Source organism: Coffea arabica, chromosome 6c, assembly GCF_036785885.1.
Source record: "Coffea arabica cultivar ET-39 chromosome 6c, Coffea Arabica ET-39 HiFi, whole genome shotgun sequence".
Classification (NCBI taxonomy): Eukaryota; Viridiplantae; Streptophyta; class Magnoliopsida; order Gentianales; family Rubiaceae; genus Coffea; species Coffea arabica.
Genome location: NC_092320.1, coordinates 30,010,434 through 30,032,252, shown reverse-complemented (window position 1 = coordinate 30,032,252; position 21,819 = coordinate 30,010,434). Strand labels below are relative to the sequence as shown.

Genomic DNA, 21,819 nt, shown 5'->3' with positions numbered 1-21,819 from the left:
CTTTATTTGGGAAATTTTTCTAATCAAGAAAATGTAGAAAAGGCGGGCGTTAAAAAAAATAAACCCTAGAAAATTTCCGGGTTCTCAAACTCTTTTTTTTTCGGGGCGTCACACTGAGGATCATAACCAATGGGAAATCCTTTGGAATAGGTCTTAGGGGGTACGGTGCCAATTTTCCCAGCAGCTTTCAATTGCTCATACAATTGGTCAACGGGCCGACCTAGATTGGTGAAGGTTCGGTATGGGGTTGGATTTTGAGTGTCACTGGTTTGTTGATAATGGTAACTTGGGTTGGGGGTGGAATAAGTCTTGGGTTGAAAGGAGGGCGTGGTCTAATTTGGAAGTTCGGTGGGAAAATGTGAAATGGCGTTGACGGTGTGTTTGGGTAATTTGGTCTAGAACGGGGGTGGTTGATTGTGGTATTGTAGACAGGTCAAGGGCGTGGTTGGTATAGGTAACGAGGTGAGTAGGCGGGATTTCATTGGTATGTAGGCTGGGAAGAAGAACCTTGGTTCCAAACAAAGGAAGCTTCCTCGTCTTTCTTCTTAAATTGAGACTTTTTACTATTGCTGTTTTGGCTTTACATAGCTTCCAACTGCGACTTTAAAGTTGAAACATTAACAATCTTGCCTGCTCTCATAAACTCGTCATACTCTTCCAATTTATTGACAATCTCTACAAAGGAACACCCTGTCATTCGAAAAATCTCCTCAAAGTAAGGCGGGTCATGAGTTTTGATGAACGTGCGAACAATCTCATTTTCAGTCATAAGAGGCTCCACCTTGGCGGCCAATTTCCTCCATCTCTTCGTATACGTCTTATGGTCCTCCGATGGTTTCCTCTTAGTCCCCTCCAATGTGGTCCTCGTCGGAGCAAGCTCGCAATTGTATTCATACTGCCTTACAAAAACGGTTGACAAATCCATCCATGACCTCATATCCTCAGGCTTCAAATTTGAATACCAATCCAACGCGTCACCTTCTAGGTTGTCTAGAAATAAGCGTACCGGCAGATTCTCATCGTCTATTGGTCTCCCTAGCTTGTTTGCAAACATCGAAGGTGAGTCTTGGGATTCCCCGTTTCGTCGTACTTGGTAAATTTGGGTGCTTTGAAACCCACCGGCAATTGCATATCACGAAACAGGCATAGTTCGTTGTAGTCTAGACCTCCTTGCTTGCTCACACCTTGGCTTTTCCTTATAAACTCCTCAAACCGATCTAATCTCTTCAGTAAATTCTTGTCCACTGGTGCGGATGACTCCCCGGCTTCAACTTTCCCTTTAGCAGTGGTATCTAGGGTGAATGGCTCAGTGGTGGAGTAATAATTAGGTCCCTATGGTTTAAATGGCATACTCATAGTAATTGGCGGATAATTTTGGAGAATTTGGATATGAGGAGGGTTAGTTTGGATGTGAGGTGCATAAGTAGGTTGTGGGCCATGAGTGGGATAAGTAAAGGCTTTCTCAGGTGGGTTTATGACTTGTGAAGTAACAGAGGTTTGAGTATAAGGTAAGAATATGGGTTGAGGTTCAGATTGGCCAGGGGGTAAAGGCTCATGTTGTTCACCGCTAGCACCACTAGCTACCAATTGATCGATTACGTGCCGTTGGGCCATCATTTCAACACTTAGCTCATTAAATCAGCTGAGAACTTCGCTCAGCTGAGCTCCCAGATTTGCCAAATCAGTTGATGATGTTGTTGCGGGCCTATCAGATGGTTCTGGATGGGTACTCATGTTTACACTATCTCTTGAAGCTCGGTTACGTGATCGGGTGATAATGGGGCTTTTTCGGGTAGCTATATTTGCAATTTACTACCTGAGAACGTAGGAAAACCCCCATTAGATGCCCATCTCGATCGACTATTGTTAAAAAGGAAGAAAAAGAAAAGGAAAAAGACAGGAGTTAGTAATGATTAGAATAACTCGGATGCACGTCCTATTGGGGAGCCCTTTTTGTGCCAAGGGTAGGCCTAACATGATGCGATACCTTCGGGATAAAATCCCAATTTCAAACCTGTAAGCGAATGAAAATGCAGAAATTCTCATTAACATTGATAGAGTCAATCATTCTTTACAACCTCATTGATGGTTCGACTGACCATTCTTACAAAATCCTCATATCTGACTAGTCTAGTGTGTTGAGATTCCCTAGAACTTCCGATACTAAGTTTCCGAATCTCATTTTGGATTTTATCAAATGCACCCAATGCCTTTTCCAATTTCTCTGTTTTTCTTGCCTCTTTCTTCAATTGTGATCGGACATCTTCCAATGCTTGATCGGCCACCATGATCTGCAACTGATGATCCTCCAAATCTTTCCTTAATTTCTCATTCTGCTCTTCAAGACTAACGGAGACCAACGGTACCCTTTCTCTTCCCTGTTCCACTATCGATTTGATCCAGTCGTTGTACTCCAGGATGACCTTAGACTCTACTTTATTCACTTGGTCCAAATGCAGGTTGTCCAAACTACACAGATTCCCCCAAGATTCCAGCACTATACTCCGGCACTCAGCAATTGTATTGAGTTCGATGCTTCCCACTCCTTGTATGGTCGGCACTCGCTGTGGATACCCAAACTGTCTCATAACTCGTTGTGGCGCATACATAATCAATCCACTGGTGCTCGCTAATGGGATGAAACCAAGCTGTGTAGTCTTGAAAGCTGGATCCCTTACTTTCGTCCAATCAAGAACCCATTGTATCTTATCCGAAGTTAAAGCATTGAACTCCTGAATAAACAAACTCGGAGACGCTATTCGATAGTATTTTCTAACCCTTTCTCGGTACGACTCAACCTAATTTGCTATTGGAAGGTATGATTTCAATGGATTTAGCGCTCTTTTTGACAGATGTTCCATTGCCCACATTTGAAGTATCGGGTTGGATGCGTAGAAAAACCCTCTCTTCTTTCGGTATTCGGTAACAGCGGCAAAGATGTCAGCAATGATAATGGGTACCAGGGTGGGAGTTTTTCCTTTAATTCCCAAAAACACACTCTGAACCATGTTAACCATTGAGAAAATAACTTTTCCATGCTTTTGCGGAAACAGGAGTAGATTAATCAGGGTTATTCCAAAGGCTTGCACTCGTTTCTCCTCCCACTGCTCTCTTCTAATGAAGAAATCCTCATGGTGATGGTCATAAGCTTCCTTTTCCCCAAATCGCGTATATAAGAACTCCAGCGGGCATGATCTCGCGTTTGGGTGTTGGTTCATGCTAAACTGTCTCAACCCTAAAAACCTACAAAATTATTCTCTGGTACCATTCGTTGGGTATACCATAGGGTGACCTTTCCCAGGTACTTGCAACAATCCTTCTATTTTCTCCAGGGTTGGTGTTAACTCGTACTCTCCAAATCGGAAAACGGAGCCGTCCGGATCCCAGAACTCGAGCAAAGCTTGGACAATGGCTGCCGCGCCCCATTTTTCGCGATGGAAAATAAAAAGGTTTTATAAAAGAATTTGTTTTTATAATAAATGAAAAAGGACCTAGAATGGGACTTTGAAAAATGCGACGATTTGGGTCCAAAATTTAGTCTAAAAGGGTTTTTAAGAAAAAAAAAAAAAAGGAGTCGCCACTTGGTATGGGATTTTGGTGTACCAAGTCACCCAAAAAATATTTTTGACAAAAATAAAATAAAACCCTTTTCGACAACTCCAGGTCTTTGAAAACAGAGAAAATGAGTTCGGGAGTCACGGTTGAAGAAAGGGAAGGCAAAGGTTCAATTAATTCAAACCTAAGGCACCCTTTCAATCTAGTCTAAGCTAGTTGCGATGTTTAGTCAAAATTTTCCTAATCTAACCCTTAATTTATCACATTTGGATGTTTTCTACATGGATGCAAATCTAAAAATATCGAAAGGGGTAAAATGTTCATTCAAGGGTTTAATTGGACCAATCGCATTAATTGCGAAAGCCAAAATGATTCCTTGAAAGTGTCACGAGTACGCAAATGATGAAATTAAAATAAAAGAAAAGAAATTAAATTATATACATATATATAAGTGACCAAAAAAAAGGGGAATGCAACATAAAGGGTACGGGAGACAAAAACTCGTAACCTAATTTTCCTATACAAGGATTAATGGGATATTTAAACTAAAAAGTTATAATAACTCATTTCCCATGTTTGAAAATAATTATCCTAACATGAACAAGCAAATGAACTAGATTAAATGAGATGCGATCCTAAATGACATGATTAGTGCCTATAGAGGGTAGGGGATGATATAATAGGGAACATTATACAATATGAGAAAAATCCTAAAAATAAAAATATGCATGAAAATGTAGTGAATAGCACACAAAGATGAATCTAACGCAAGACGACCTAAAGGGTCTAGCATTGGACTAGCCCATTCCTAAAAATCCTTACTAGCGTTGGACTAGCAAGTAAATAGAGGAAAAAAGCCACAACTAGCGTTGGACTAGTGTGGTGACGTCATGCATTAATAATTCATAGTGAAACAAATAAAACATAAATTAAAACAAATAAACACATAAGAGCACGTAGCACATAACACGTAAACATAATATCTAGATGCCAAAATCCTAAGAGAAGCGGATAAAACACATAACACATAAGCCACATAAACACGCAACCTATCTATTACATCGGGGAGCGCCTAACTACAATCTAGAAGGGAAAAATATAATAAAACAAATCTAATTATCCTATCTATTACATTTTTGAGGTATTTAAATGCCTCTTGAATCATTGTAAAAAATTAACTAAAACATATGTAAGAAAACTTGAATGAATATTTAAATCAAATAAATAAAGCATATAAAAATATAAACACATAGGAACACATAAGAGCACATAAGAGCACGTAATTGACATTGAAATAATAAAAATAGGGGTACCTCCCGTTTGAAGTGGTGACTAAATGGAGTCAAATTGTCCTATTTATACTCACAATGAACAAAAGGATCACGGCACCAATTTAATTGAAAAAGAAAATAATAATACAAGTACTAAATTCACACTAATATGTCAGACGTAAAGAAATTTAAGAAAATCTAAAAAATCCAAGTTAAGTATATTCTAAAGTAACATAATTAGCTATTAAAGAAAAGAAATAATCATAACAAAGAGAGTCAAAATTCACTATGGACTGAATTGCAAAGATTGAAAAATCTTTGGGGACAAAAATTATATTTTTCCAAAGTTTAGGGGTCAAAATTAAATGAAAGATAAAATTCAGGGACCAAAATGCAATTAATTTAAGGACGTAGGTGAAAGAAATTTAAAATGTTCTGGGCCACAATGAAACTACTCCAAAGATCAGGGGCCAAAGTGCAAATCGTAACCAGATCTGGGCAAGAAAAAGGGCGTCGGGCCACTCTTTTTATTTTACTTGGGCCAACCTACCTAAGCCCAACTGAAAACCCAAGCTAAAACTGTGACGCCCCGAAAAAAAAGAGTTTGAGAACCCGTAAAAACCCTAATCTTTTCCGAGGGTTTTATTTCCTTTAATAGCATGTTTTCTGCATTTCCTGGCTTAGGAAATTTTTCTGAGGAATTTTTATGAGTAATTATAGTTTTTAGATGATTTTTCTAGCCTTGGAGAGTTTTTGGAAAATTAAGAGTATATAATGGACGTGGGACCCACTAGTGCGAAAAGTTCGGAAAAATTCGGCCAATAAGGTTAAGTTTCGGATACTGTGTAAAATTTATCGGGTGTTATTAGATATTTAGAGGTGCCAAGTGCATAGGTGTGAGAAAGACAAAAAAGTTAGGCATGACATTAATGAGAGGGACAAGTGTCTTGACATGTGTCACTTGGAGATTAAATCCTACAATTGACTTACTATTCAACCTTTTACCAATTACTAAATAAAACCAAAAATTGACCAAATATCTTCCATTTTTCTTCAAGCTTGGCTGAATTTCTCTCTAGGAAAGGAAGAAAGAAAACCTCTTCAACTTCTTGATTCTCTCTTGCTCAAATCCAAGAATTCAACCATCTAAACTTGTTTTTGTTCCATAGAAACACTTAAGGGAGTGATAGTGAGTTGTTTGGTGGAGTTTCTTGGAAAGTTAAGGTGACCAATAGCTCTCTCTCTCTTGTTCTTAAGGTAAGTTGTGAAGAATCACCCTTCTTCTTTAATTGATGCTTAAATCATGATTAGTGGTGGTATAAGGTGCAACTTTATGGATTATTTCTTGGTTTTGGTTGAATTGGTGAAATTTTATAATTTTTGGGGATTTTTCTGTTTTCATATGAGTATGATTATGTGGTCATGTATGATGATTGGAAATGATGTTTAAGGACTCTATGAGGTGGAAAAAGTGGACAATTGCAATCAATTTCTGTTTTGGACCAAAAATTGAAAAATTAGGGTTCTTGATTCTTCATTCTGCCCGAATTTATATCTCATAGTTAGAGGCCGAATTGGCCTTGGCTTAAAACATGAAAGTTGTAGGTATTGATGTGTTTGAGGTGCCTACAAAATTTCAGGTCATTTGGATTAGTGTAGAGTGAGATATGGCGTTTTTACTGTTGCTGTTCTGGGTTGATCAGAATGCGAAAACTGCACTTGTAATTGGCCATTTTGACTGGAATTGCTTTGGATTTGGAAGTTGGTGTCTTCTGATGAAATGTAGCTGGATGTCTTAGCTAACTTATGCCTTTGGAATTTCGGCATTTGGACTTGTATGGACTGAGATATACCGATTACAGTTTTCTATGTTTTGCAAACCTGTTTGGTGATTCTGGTTTAGTGTTTGGCATTTTTGACCTAGTTGGGCTAGGAACTGGATTGAATGACCTTCTACATTGTTGTAGCCCTGTTCCATAGCTTCGAAACGGTGGGTCTTACACCCCCATCCGACAATCGTAGCGCCTTTGGTACCATTACCGCAAAATGACGTCAAAACTGTTTTTCTGGTTTTGAGCTTAACCTTCATTTCCGGACTTTTCCCTAGCTTGACTTGTCTTTGTACTACTTGGAGCTTGCTGAATGGATATTAGATGAACTTATTTGTGTGACTTTGGGACTGGCTGAAGTAATAATGAAGCCATGATGGCTGGAAAAGTTAGCAAATGTAGGGGAAGTGCTGTCCGAACTTTGAAGGGACTTGTTGGCATTGGGTTTGTGATCTAAGGCTTGGATTTGAGCAAGGCAATGTTATATGATAGATGGTTTCTGAGCCGTGGAGATGAGTGACCCCAAACTATTGTTAAAGCTTCTTATGAACCGTTTCTTGCACTATTTACTTGATTGCATATCATGAGTGCTTGCATGTGGCCCATGACATGTTTTGGCTTAAATGAGTGCTTGGAATTCGTGTGCTGAACACCAACGTCTCCACCTCTGTGTACTGTTCATCTGGAGCAAATGGCTCCCCACTGACTGTTTTCTGTTAAATGTTTGTTTGGAGTGTTGGGTGTTTAAGTACAACGATTTCGCTGGCTCACGAGAGCAATAAGTGTACATTTGATCTTGAAATCATGACATCACTGAAATGAACGACTGTGAAACTGAATTGATTACTGATTTTAATGGTTACTCGCTGAGTTTCTATCTCACCCCAAAAATATTTTATTCCCCTCCACAGGGCTCGAGATGAAGGAAGTGCTTGTAGCACGTATTCATGTGACCGGATGGATTATCTCACGTATGGTTTGAGTTTTGGATTTCTTCTTGTGTAATAGTTGTTATTAGGGATTGTATGAACGTTTGGACTTAAGTGGGTTCGTGATATGTAATTCTTGGAGAATTTGGTGCATATTTGATTTTTATATTGTAATTTAATTGAGGACTGTAGTGAACGACTGAGTCCCGGCGAGAGCTGGGCAGGCGACCCGCCGAACCCTTTGGTACGCCCTAGGGGGAGGTGGGGCCGTTACAGTGGTATCAGAGCTTAGGCTTCAGATCTCTGTAGTGTATCCTAGGCTTGAAGTTTAGGATGCCGGACTGTGGGCTTGGTTTGAAATATTAGTGATTCTTGCGGGATGACTTGACTTGATTAGTACAAGAGGGAATGTCGAGGACGACATTATTTTAAGGAGGGGAGGTTGTGACGCCCCGAAAAAAAAGAGTTTGAGAACCCGTAAAAACCCTAATCTTTTCCGAGGGTTTTATTTCCTTTAATAGCATGTTTTCTGCATTTCCTGGCTTAGGAAATTTTTCTGAGGAATTTTTATGAGTAATTATAGTTTTTAGATGATTTTTCTAGCCTTGGAGAGTTTTTGGAAAATTAAGAGTATATAATGGACGTGGGACCCACTAGTGCGAAAAGTTCGGAAAAATTCGGCCAATAAGGTTAAGTTTCGGATACTGTGTAAAATTTATCGGGTGTTATTAGATATTTAGAGGTGCCAAGTGCATAGGTGTGAGAAAGACAAAAAGGTTAGGCATGACATTAATGAGAGGGACAAGTGTCTTGACATGTGTCACTTGGAGATTAAATCCTACAATTGACTTACTATTCAACCTTTTACCAATTACTAAATAAAACCAAAAATTGACCAAATATTTTCCATTTTTCTTCAAGCTTGGCTGAATTTCTCTCTAGGAAAGGAAGAAAGAAAACCTCTTCAACTTCTTGATTCTCTCTTGCTCAAATCCAAGAATTCAACCATCTAAACTTGTTTTTGTTCCATAGAAACACTTAAGGGAGTGATAGTGAGTTGTTTGGTGGAGTTTCTTGGAAAGTTAAGGTGACCAATAGCTCTCTCTCTCTTGTTCTTAAGGTAAGTTGTGAAGAATCACCCTTCTTCTTTAATTGATGCTTAAATCATGATTAGTGGTGGTATAAGGTGCAACTTTATGGATTATTTCTTGGTTTTGGTTGAATTGGTGAAATTTTATAATTTTTGGGGATTTTTCTGTTTTCATATGAGTATGATTATGTGGTCATGTATGATGATTGGAAATGATGTTTAAGGACTCTATGAGGTGGAAAAAGTGGAAAATTGCAATCAATTTCTGTTTTGGACCAAAAATTGAAAAATTAGGGTTCTTGATTCTTCATTCTGCCCGAATTTATATCTCATAGTTAGAGGCCGAATTGGCCTTGGCTTAAAACATAAAAGTTGTAGGTATGGATGTGTTTGAGGTGCCTACAAAATTTTAGGTCATTTGGATTAGTGTAGAGTGAGATATGGCGTTTTTACTGTTGCTGTTCTGGGTTGATCAGAATGCGAAAACTGCACTTGTAATTGGCCATTTTGACTGGAATTGCTTTGGATTTGGAAGTTGGTGTCTTCTGATGAAATGTATCTGGATGTCTTAGCTAACTTATGCCTTTGGAATTTCGGCATTTGGACTTGTATGGACTGAGATATACCGATTACAGTTTTCTATGTTTTGCAAACCTGTTTGGTGATTCCGGTTTAGTGTTTGGCATTTTTGACCTAGTTGGGCTAGGAACTGGATTGAATGACCTTCTACATTGTTGTAGCCCTATTCCATAGCTTCGAAACAGTGGGTCTTACACCCCCATCCGATAATCGTAGTGACATTGACGCCATTACCGCATTAGGAGGTCAAAACTGTTTTTATTGTTGGAACAAATGAGTTACATTTCCTGATTTTCTGGTTTGCTTTAATGCTCATTTATGCATATGAAACCTTATTGGGGTTGTGGTTGGCATGGCTATATGACTCGTTATCGAGTCTCTTTTGGGGCTTGCTTTCATTTCGGTTGTTTCCTAGCTAAGTTTTGTACTTGTACTACTTTGAGCCTAGTGAACGGCTTTTGGGAAATGAGATGAATTTTGTGTGAGATGTTGGGACTGATTTGAGGATAGAATGAAGCCTTAATGGCTGGAAAAGTAAGAAATTTAGGGGAAGTGCTGCCCGATTTTCTAGGCCGTTTGGTTCCTTTAAGTTGGGTTTGCCTTTTAGCAGAATGAAAGACTTTTGGGTTGTTTGCGCCTAGGTCTTCATGCTACCTTTTCGTTTCCATGGGAATCGTGTTTTTGCATTCTTGCACTAGTATTTATTTGGCAAGGCGTACGACGTGTAGTCGAGCCTCACATGTGCATTCTGTTTACTCGATTCTGGAAGTAAAACCTTCAATTGGTTTATTTTGATTATTTTAGGGTTTCTTGGCGATTAAGGCCAATCTGAAGTGAAAACTTTTGAAGTTGAGCCGGTGAGTGTACCACTCCCCTCCATTGCTGTTTAACTTGATTTCTGCTCTGCAATCTGTTTATTTGTTCGAGACGAGGGTGTACTTTATCACACTCGTTCTCTAGTCTGTTCATATGCCAATTTACTATGTAAAATTTGAATCTGTTATCTGTGTCTGCATCTGTTCGGATTTCTATGACTTATGAGCTCAATCCTGTGGCTAAGTTATTCGAGTCGGGCCGGCAAGGGCCTGGACGATTAGATAACGAACCACGGTAGTCTGTTCGGGGATTTTTGGGTATTGAGACCCTTGATTCCGGTATACTCGAGTATTACCATTTCTGTTCGATTACGGTGAGCGGGCCCGGTAAAGGGGTGTTTGGTGGACGGAATTCGGAGTAAAGAGGGGTCTACGGACGCATTGGTTCTATATACGTTGACGGAGAGTCAACCGGTTTGGATCAAGTACTGCGCTGGAAATTTGGCTCCTGAGAGCCACCCGTATCCTTCTGATTTGAATCATTGGTTTCTGTGCTTTACATCTGACATGTGTATCTGATTTGTTAAATGTGAAATGTCATGATTTTAATGCTATTTGTTTGGTACCTCATTGAGCGCAAGCTCACCCCTTTCCGTTCCTTTTGTTTTCCTTACAGGAAAATAAACCCTTTTGGTCTGGATTTGACAAACGGCTGCCAAATTGAGCTAGATGAACATATCTTTTGTATAGCCCATGTATTAAAACCCTAAGTGTACTTTTGGGGCGTTTTCTCTTTTGGATTTGGCAAACCGTGTATATGTATTAACTTTTGAAAGTTTTTGTATGTCATTTTGATTTGTAAACGCTAAAGTTCAGTTGTGTATGTTTGTTAGCTTTTCGGTTGGGTTCTGACGGGTCGGTTGCTATTCATGGCCGACTCCGGATTTCATTTTTTTATTTTGGGTTATTTTACCATTTTGACTTGTTTACGCTCGTTTGTAAGTTCCGGATCGCTATAGATAGCTCTAATCTGATCCGTAGTCCTGGCGAGAGCAGGGCAGGCAGTCCGCTAACCCCTTTGGTTCGCCTTAGGGGAAAGTGGGGCTGTTACAAAAATACACAGGCCAGCCCGTCTTTTTATCCCTCAAGCCCAGCCAAAAATTCATGGGCTCCAACCTCCGAGCCCAACCGAAACCCAAAAGAAAAATAAACCAAAGCCCAGCCCCAAAACCTAACAAAACTAGCTCCTGGCCCAACCGAAAAATAAACACTAGCCCAATCCCTTTTTTTCTTTTCTTTCTTTTCTTCTTCCTCTTCTTCTTCTTTTCTTCTTCCTCCACCTCCAACCGTTTCTTTCTTTTCATCTTCGGCCAGCCGAGGAAACTTCAGCTGCCGGCCATGGTGGCCACCGGTGGCGCCGCCGCCACCGAACCGCTGTCACCGGTGGTCACTCGGGTACCAAATTTTCTCAAAATACACCCCCTCACTCGATTTTTCGCGTAGGTTCCATTTTCGGAGTTAGTTTTTACAAAAGATGACCCAAAAGTGGTCAAAATGTAAAAAAAAAACAGCCCAGTTTTTTCATTTTTGAAAGCACTATAACCACCACTAAAAATCACAAAATTTATACTACAATGCTCCTTACAACCTCTACAATACAACTATGATCTTAGTTAACAAGAACACAACAACAAGAGACTACATTAAGGCAAAACAGTCCCTAAATTTCATTTTTTTTTATTTTGGCATTTTATCAAACACAAGTGATGCATACACCAACCGTATTTCCTTTCTCCCTAATCTAGTTATGCCATTCCCAAAAATTTCACCGATACAATAGCATCAAAACCAGCAAAATAAAACAACACACAAGCAATCACACATACATTTAATCTAGCTAAATAAAAAAAAAAAAAGAAATGCTGGAAAAAAAGGACAAGAAATACCTCAATGAAGACCTTAGTCCCTTGGCCAAAGTTTTTGATGAGATTGCCAAGCTCCAATAGCTCAACCAGTCGCTGCCTCCCTTTTGTTGTCTGCAAGGGTGTTGTGGAAATATTGGGAGAGAGGAGGTCCGAGGGATGTATGGAGAGGTGAGGAGCTTTTCTCTATTTTTCTTTTTTTTCGGTTGAGACCCAGGAAAAGGAGCCAAGAGCCTGCCCCCCTTTTTTTTTGTGTGTTATCTTTTTTTGTTCTGTGAGGGAGAGAGCCGAGAGAGATGGAGAGTTCTTTCTTTCTTCTTTTGGCTTCTCTGTGGTTTTTTCATGTGTGTGTCTCGAGAGAGTGAAGTGAGGGAGTCATTTTTTCTGTCTTTTTGAGCCCCCAAAAGCGCCGCTCCTTTTGTCTGTCCCCCGAGAATAAGGAGGGAACCAAGGGATCTTGTCAAATGGGTTTAGTTGGTTTTTTTTTTTTTTAAAAGATAAATCTACAAAAATAAGACAAAAATACACTTAAAAAAATGCAAGAAAATAAATTGCTCATCAAATAGAAAATATTCGAGAAAACACAAAATTTGACAAAAATTTGGTGTCTACAACTTTCCCCTCTTTGTTTAGAGTTTTGAAGAAACTCAAGACAAAGACGTAGACACCAAATTACCTACCTGTCTCTTCTAACTGCATCTGAGCTAAAATAAAGAAAAGCAACACTTGGCTGAAATTAGTGAACCAAAGATGTGATGAAACTGCAAAACACATGTGACCGAACTCATGTAGAGTTGCCTACGTATCCCACCATGGGAATCAGGTCAAATGTAGTTCGAATGCAAGTGAACCACAATGAAATAAGTGCATTGACCAACTGTGATCTTTGCAAAGTCGAAAAAGTCTGAGCTATCAGAACTTCTAAACATGAAACATAAAATGAATGAGCAAGCACAATAGTTAATTAAAACAGTCACGAAAAGTAACTTGTCATAACTAGAAAAAAAATGCGCGGAGGGACGCGATTACACTCCAAGAAGGGGGATAGAAGGGTGCGCGGTGGACGCTGAGACTCACCAACAGCAAATTAAATTTGTCTTTTAGAAAAAGATGCGCGGAGGGACGCGATTACGCTCCAACAGGAAATTAAATTGTCAAGAAGGGGGATAGAAGGGTGCGCGGTGGACGCTGAGACTCACCAACAGAAATTTAAATCGTCAAGAAGGCGAGGTAGAAGGGTGCGCGGTGGACGCTGAGACTCACCAACAGCAAATTAAATTTGTCTTTTAGAAAAAGATGCGCGGAGGGACGCGATTACGCTCCAACAGGAAATTAAATTGTCAAGAAGGGGGATAGAAGGGTGCGCGGTGGACGCTGAGACTCACCAACAGAAATTTAAATCGTCAAGAAAGGGAGGTAGAAGGGTGCGCGGTGGACGCTGAGACTCACCAACAGCAAATTAAATTTGTCTTTTAGAAAAAGATGCGCGGAGGGATGCTATTACGCTCCAACAGAAAATTAAATTGTCAAGAAGGGGAGGTAGAAGTGTGCGCGGTGGACGCTGAGACTCACCAACAGGAAATTAAATTGATGCGCGGAGGGACGCGATTACGCTCCAATAGAAAATTAGAATTTTCAAGAAGGGGAGATAGAAGGGTGCGCGGTGGACGCTGAGACTCACCAACAGCAAATTAAATTTGTCTTTTAGAAAAAGATGTGCGGAGGGACGCGATTACGCTCCAACAGGAAATTAAATTGTCAAGAAGGGGGATAGAAGGATGCGCGGTGGACGCTGAGACTCACCAACAGAAATTTAAATCGTCAAGAAGGGGAGGTAGAAGGGTGCGCGATGGACGCTGAGACTCACCAACAGCAAATTAAAATTGTCTTTTAGAAAAAGATGCGCTGAGGGACGCGATTACGCTCCAATAGAAAATTAGAATTTTCAAGAAGGGGAGATAGAAGGGTGCGCGGTGGACGCTGAGACTCACCAACAGCAAATTAAATTTGTCTTTTAGAAAAAGATGCGCTGAGGGACGCGATTACGCTCCAACAGGAAATTAAATTGTCAAGAAGGGGAGGTAGAAGGGTGCGCGGTGGACGCTGAGACTCACCAACAGGAAATTAAATTGATGCGCGGAGGGACGCGATTACGCTCCAATAGAAAATTAGAATTTTCAAGAAGGGGAGATAGAAGGGTGCGCGGTGGACGCTGAGACTCACCAACAGGAATTTAAATTGTCAAGAACGGGAGATAGAAGGGTGCGCGGTGGACGCTGAGACTCACCAACAGCAAATTAAATTGTCAAGAACGGGAGATAGAAGGGTGCGCGGTGGACGCTGAGACTCACCAACAGGAATTTAAATTGATCTTTTTGATTGATTTTTTGATTTAATGATTTTTTTTAACAGATTGGTGGGATTGACCCGAGCCCAATTAAACACTGAAAGAAATGAAAATGCAAGTTCAATACCATCAAACTAAAAAATTAAAATGTATGTTGCTCAAGTAGTAATAAATCAAGACAAACTTACTTGGTGGACTTACAACTTTCTTGATTGATTTTTGAACTTTAAAAGAAAGAAAATAGTATTTTTCTTTTCTCTCTTTCTTTTTTTTTTTTTCTTCTTCCGAAATGCCCAGCGAAATTCGGAACTCAAGCCTTCTACTGGTTGCCCCAGTGTGAATCATGCTCAAATGAACCAGTGTTGTGTCACATAATTTTTTCCTGCAAAAAGGAGAAAAGGAAAAGAAACAACTGTGACAAAAATACTGCCACCACCATGTGATCCATTTGCCTTGAGAACCATGTAAACATGAGTTTTAATATCGACCAATCGCTCCCTTAGATTCAGCCGACAACCCTTCAAAACCTTTACAACTGTCAAATGTCAATTGTCCGTACTTTAGTATCATAGGACCTTAAATTTCATGACTCTTTAGAGGTAAATTATAGTAGATTGTCTTTTGAATGAGACCCAAAATATGAAAAATATAAACAATAAAATAAAAATAAAAAAAGTAGTATTCATCATGCAATATTGCTAATATGAAATAAACAATGATACACAATAAATAAATAAAATAGCAAATAGAATAGTAAAACAAAATTGTTGAATTTTTGAATAAAGGCCCAAGGATCAAAATTTGGATTCGTATTTAGAGGATGGCCTTTGATGAGGAAAAATGCTCCATCTGACCCTTTCGTAGTCATCCATTTTGGAATTCATTGTCGGCAAAAGAACAACAGTATGAAAGAGACCCAAATCAACATAGTCACCAGCTTCCAGACCTCAACATCTTCTTCTCTGTTGCTGATTCTCTTGTACTCCAAAACCCTACCTCAGCGCCCTTTCGGGTTTTCTCTAAGGTTACCCCCACCCTTTTCAATTTTTTTTTTATTTTTGTTGTTTTTTTGTTTGTTTCTTTTTTTCTCTTTTTTTTTTTTTTTTATAGAAGGTGCCCTTTCAGGTTTTCACCTAAAGACATAGACAAGACAAGTTTAACCCCAACTGTATCATTGCAGTCATACTCTGATAATGAGTAGCATCAGTGAGACAATCTTCTCTGACATGTTTCAGAAAAGTTTGTATTTACATCATTTGCTTTTTTTTTTTTCAAAGTACTGCAAAAGACGAAATTCGGCCATTTTGGTTCTTGTGATTAGGATCGGATAGAGTAGCAAAGGAAAGGTTAAGGCTTGAAAGGCTTGACAGCGGATCATATGATGAGTTTGCAATCATTTGAGATAGCATTCTTTCAAAACTTACCCCAATCTAGGGTGAGAGAGAGATAAAAATTTGCCCCTGTTTAATTCTGACAGAATCTCTATTTTCTCTCTCCTTTTTTTTTCTATTTTTTCCTATTTTCTTCTTTTTTCTTTTTTCTTTCTTTCTTCTTTTTCTTTTAAAGAAACAAATTGCCCCAGTATGGGGTTAGTGATCTTAAGGGACAGCCAAGCGAAAAGGAAACTGGTTATGAAAAGTCAAAAGGAAAGAAGAAAAATTAGGGGTAAAATATCGAAATGAAAAAAAAAATGAGAGGAAGTATGCCTGAAATCCGTCTCTTGCAGTATTTTTAAAGATTTTTTTTTTAATCAAATGAAAAACTTTTTGCACATGTCCGCATTGATTGGTTGGGGAAAAACTTGACCGTCCATTTCCATAAGAATAAGCGCTCCTCCGGATAGCACTTTCTTAACAATGAATGGTCCTTGCCAATTGGGAGCAAACTTCCCTTTAGCCTCATCTTGCATTGGAAGAATCCGTTTCAAAACCTTATCTCCAACTTCAAATAAGCGGGGTTTGACTTTTTTGTTGTAAGCCCGAGCCATTCATTGCTGATAACATTGTCCATGACACACGGCATTCAATCTCTTTTCATCAATCAGAGACAACTGCTCTTGACGTTCTTTGATCCATTCAACTTCTTCTATCTGAGCTTCCATCAGAATGCGTAAGGAAGGAATTTCAACTTCTGCAGGCAGTACTGCTTCCATTCCATACATAAGAGAGTAGGGAGTTGCACCAGTAGAAGTTCTGATGGTAGTTCTGTATGCCATTAGTGCATAAGGCAGCTTCTCATGCCAATCCCGGTGTGCTTCAGTCATCTTACGGATAATCTTTTTCAAATTTTTATTTGCAGCTTCAACGGCTCTATTCATCTGAGGCCTATGAATAGCAGAATTTCGATGTCTGATCTTGAACTGTTCACATAATCCATCCACCATATCATTGTTGAGATTTTTGGCATTATCAGTGATCAGCGTCTCTGGTACCCCAAAACGACAGATGATATTATTTCTCAAGAAATCCGACACCACTTTCTTAGTAACATGCTTATAGGACGCGGCCTCAACCCACTTGGTGAAATATTCAATCGCCACTAAAATGAATCGATGCCCATTTGAAGCAGGAGAATCAATAGTTCCGATCACATCCATTCCCCAGATCGAACATGGCCATGGAGCAGTCATACTATGCAATTCTGTAGGAGGAGCACGTATAACATCACCATGCATTTGACACTTAACACACTTTCTAACAAAATCTACACAGTCGTGCTCCATGGTAAGCCAAAAATACCCTGTTCTCATGATCTTCTTAGCCAGTAGATGCCCATTCATGTGTGGCCCACAAACCCCACTATGCACTTCTTTCATCATATAATCGGCTTTCTCTTCATTGATGCATCTCAGAAGGCCCAAATCAGATGTTTTTTTGTATAGCACTTTTCCATTCAAGAAGAATCTTGATGACATTCTGCGTAAGAAATTTTTTGCAACAGAATCAGTATCAGGAGGGTAGGATCCCATTTTCATGAATTCCTTAATATCCTTGTACCAGGAGCGACCATCAGTGACCTTTTCTGTAACAAGACAATGCGCTGGCCTATTCTGAAGTTGGATCTGTATAGGTTCAATCACCAGCTCATCTGGATGTTGGATCATCGAAAACAGAGTAGCTAAAGCATCAGCAAAGGCATTACGAGTGCGGGGAATATGTCTGAGTTCCAAATTCCTGAATTTGCTGGCCAAACTAAGCAAGTTACAATGATACAACATAATTTTTGAATCCCGAGTTACCCACTATTTAAGCGTCTGGTGCACAAGTAAATCAGAATCACTGAATGCTATCAGGTCTTTGATCTCCATGTCCAATGCCATTTTCAATCCAAAAATACAAGCTTCATACTCAGCCATGTTGTTGGTACAAGGAAATCGTAATTTGGCAGTAGCGGGATAGTGCTTCCCTTCAGGCGACACTAAAACTGCTCCAATTCCAGCTCCGAAAGAATTTGATGCACCATCGAAAAATAACCTCCATCCAGGGTGCTGTTCACTCATGTTCTCAACTGCTCCAACGAATAGAATTTCTTCATCAGGAAAGTAGGTATGCAATGGTTGGTAATCATCATCTCTTGGATTTTCTGCCAAATGATCTGCTATGGCTTGACCCTTGACTGCCTTTTGCGTTGTGAAGACAATATCGAATTCGGAAAGGATCATTTGCCACTTAGCCATACGTCCCGTGGGCATCGACTTTTCCAACAGGTATTTCAGAGGATCGGAACGGGAAATCAAGTAAGTGGTATAACCGAGTAAATAATGTCTCAACTTCTGAGCTGCCCATGCTAAAGCACAACAACTTCTCTCAAGGAAAGAATAGTTGGCCTCATATGCTGTAAATTTCTTGCTCATATAGTAGATGGCTTGTTCCCTTTTCCCAGACTCGTCATGCTGTCCCAGAACGCATCCAATAGCCTCATCAAGAACAAACAAATACATAATCAGAGGTCTTCCTGGCTGAGGTGGCACTAAGACCGGAGGATTTAACAAATAATTCTTGATCTTATCAAAAGCCTGCTGACAATCTTCATTCCAATCCATTGGCGCATTCTTTTTCAACAATTTGAATAAAGGCTCACAGGTAGAGGTTAACTGTGCAATGAATCGACCAATGAAATTGATCTTTCCAAGAAAACTTTTCACATCTTTTTGACTTTTCGGAATGGGCATATCTCGAATTGCTTTTATTTTCGCAGGATCTATCTCTATACCCTTCTTGCTGACAATAAATCCCAATAACTTACCAGCCGGAGCTCCAAAAGCACATTTTGCAGGGTTCAACTTCAAATTATACTTCCTCAATCTTTCAAACAGCTTCTTTAAATCAACCAAATGGTTCTCAACCTTCTTGGATTTAATTATGATATCATCCACATAGACCTCCATCTCCTTGTGAATCATGTCATGAAACAGGGTAGTCATGGTTCTCTGATAAGTGGCTCCAGCATCCTTCAACCCGAAAGGCATCACTCTATAACAAAAGATTCCCCATGGGGTGATAAAAGAGGTTTTCTCTCTGTCTTCTTCTGCCATCAAAATTTGATGATACCCAGCAAAACAATCACCAAAAGATTCAATTTCGTGTCCAGCAGTATTGTCCAAAAGAATATGAATGTTTGGCAAAGGAAAATCGTCTTTTGGACTGGCCTTATTCAGATCTCTGTAATCAACACATACTCGCACCTCCCCAGATTTCTTAGGCACTGACACAGGATTCGATAACCAGATGGGATAATGAGACACCATGATTATCTTAGCATTGAGCTGCTTCACAATTTGTTCCTTTATTTTGAGACTCATTTCTGGTTTGAATTTACGTGGCTTCTGCTTTACAGGTAAAAAATTTGGATCAGTTGGCAACCTGTGAACCACTATGTCTGTAGAGATCTCTGTCATATCATCGTATGACAATGCAAACACATCTTGAAAAAGCATTAAGAATTCAATCATTTCCTCCTTTTGTTTCCTATTCAAATGAATGCTGACTTTAACTTCTTTAACCTCCATCTTAGTGCCAATATTGATGATTTCTGTTTCTTCTAAGTTGGGTTTGGGTTTCTCTTCATACTGTTTTAAATCCCTTGAAATAGACTCAAATTCTTCCTCAGTATCGCTCTCACTTTGAATTTCAGATTGCATGATTTCAAGTTCATGAGAGATATCGAGATTGCAGCCATCGAATTCCAAAATGGTGACATCCAAGGGGTCAAAGGATTTTATTTGTGGCCATCTGAAAATAGAATAAAACATAAGTAATAAATAAATAGCAAATACTGGAGAAGTCTTTCATTTCATTAAATTCAAAATGCATCGAGACTTCACAAAAAGATGAATATACAGCCATGATTGCTATTTAAAGACATATTTAACCCAAACCTTTATTTTCGTTTCAGCAATTTTCTTGAACAAAGCAAGTTATATTAGCTGAAACAAGAATAAAGGTTTAAAAGATGAAAGCAATTTCTTTTAACAAAAGATCCAGACTACTGTCCTATCTGGATGTGATCTAGACAAAAGACAATCCCCTTAAATTTACCGAAATTCCCTTCGAGAGGGAAGATAATCAGCAGTCCAATTCTGAATAGCTCCTTCGGTAATTGGCAAAAATTCTGCATTCTCCAATGGCTCCTCCTCACAAGTGGCCCCGACAAATAATTGAGACAGGTCCAGTTCAATCTCTTCCACAGGATTCTTCATTTCTGGCATAATCACCTCTGATGGACGAGGAAAAGTGTGATATAGCGGTGGGATATTTAAGGCAATTTGCTTGCCCTTCTTTTCATCTTGTTTTCGAGCTTGCATTTCCCTTCTGTCCTTAGCAGTCGGATGAAATCCCAGTCCAAATGTATCCTTTTGCGTAGGGATCTCTATCGGCTCCAAAATTCCTTGCAATTCTCGCCCAAGACCTCTTCCTATTTCATATCCGCCTCGGATCATCTCTCTCGCCATCATAATACTTGCCTCTGGCAAATCTGATTGAGTCAACGACTTATCCCTAGATGCCCAACCTACAGAGACTATGTCAGCAACATGATGAGATGAAATTGGAGTCCCTTTTCTGTCTTCGCCTTTGAAATTTGCATCAATGATCATGGTACAGTCATTCTCAGCAAATACAGTAATGAGCTGATCATTCATAATAAATCTCAACATTTGATGCAGAGAAGATGGCACTGAATTGGAAGCATGTATCCAAGGTCTTCCAAGTAAAATGTTGTAAACACTGGAGAAATCCATGACTTGGCAAGTAACTTGGAATTGAGTAGGGCCTATCTCCAATACCAGATCTGCTTCACCCATAGATTCCCTCCTTGAACCATCAAATTCTCGAACCACAGTTGCAGATGGACGGAGTTTAATATCACGAAATCCAAGTTTGGTGAGAGTGTTCCATGGACAGATATTCAACGCTGACCCATTATCCACTAAAACCCTCGGCAACAGCTTTCCATTGCAACGGACCGATATATACAAAGCTCTGTTATGCCCGATCCCTTCTGCAGTCAGATCATCATCGGAGAAGGTAATATGATTAGCAGCAAGTACATTCCCCACAATGTTAGAAAATTTATCCACCGGAATATCTTTAGGGACTTGAGCTTCGTTCAGAATTTTGAGCAATGCTTCTCTGTGCAGCTCAGAAGTCAAGAGAAGATTCAGAAAAGAAATCTGAGCAGGCATCCTATCCAACTGCTCCACTATTTTGTACTCGCTTCTTTTTAGCATCTTCAGAAAATCTACAGCTTCATTTTCAGACACATGAGGCTTGGGTGTCGGAGATTTAACCTTGGCCCAGGATTGAACATCGGAGTTTCCCACAATTTTCCCAGATCTAGTAATAGTAGATATATCTTCCTTAAAGCAATCTTTACCTCCAATTAACAGACTGGGCTCCTCGTAGTTCCATGGTACCTCTTGCAAGTTATTGACAGGCATTTGTTCTGAAAATTCGAGAATAGCAGGCTCTGATATATCCCATTCAAAAGATGGAAGATCCAAAATAAAAGGAACCTCGGAATTGTCAACTTCGGAAGGCCCTCATTCTACCATAAACGGCTCCTCTTTCTCAAACACAAAAGATTTTAACTTTTCTTCAGCACTATCCTTAGTTATGGACTCTTCAACAGACAGTAGTTTCCTCATCTCCGCATGGTCAGTTTCCATCACGCCAAATACTTCAGTTTCATCTACAATGTACTGACTGGGGTCGTTAAAGTCTTCATCAGCGATGATAACCCCCACAGTGCTCCCATGCTCAGGTAGAGGGTTCTTACTAACATTCGGTCCCTGCTCTCCCTTTCTTCTGAGAAGGATGTCTCCAGAGTCAATCATGTTCTGAATCTTATGTTTTAAAGCCCAACAATTGCCAGTGGTATGACCTGGACTTCCAGAATGATAAGCACAGATTGCATGCGGATCATAACCGGCAGGGGGACCTCTAGGATAGATTTTGGGAGGAACAGTGCCAATTTTTCCAGCTG

At 39.6% G+C, this 21,819-nt stretch overlaps 1 protein-coding gene across 1 annotated transcript; it reads right to left on the bottom strand.

Annotated features, from left to right (window-relative positions):
* Positions 1 to 17,578: 17,578 nt before the first annotated feature.
* LOC140008729 (uncharacterized) lies at positions 17,579 to 21,274 on the bottom strand. The gene is made up of 2 exons (XM_072053588.1): positions 19,875 to 21,274; positions 17,579 to 19,568 (listed from the first exon to the last, which is right to left on the bottom strand). The coding sequence occupies exons 1-2, from the start codon at positions 21,272 to 21,274 to the stop codon at positions 17,579 to 17,581; spliced, it is 3,390 nt and encodes a 1,129-aa protein (XP_071909689.1).
* Positions 21,275 to 21,819: the final 545 nt, after the last annotated feature.

Bases quoted from the DNA above. Each gene is read 5' to 3' on its own strand.
- LOC140008729 (XM_072053588.1), bottom strand. From the start codon at position 21,274: ATGCCTGTCAATAACTTGCAAGAGGTACCATGGAACTACGAGGAGCCC. The intron at 19,569-19,874 runs GTAAATTTAAGG...TTCTATTTTCAG, and splicing joins CCCTCTCGAAGGGAATTTCG to ATGGCCACAAATAAAATCCT.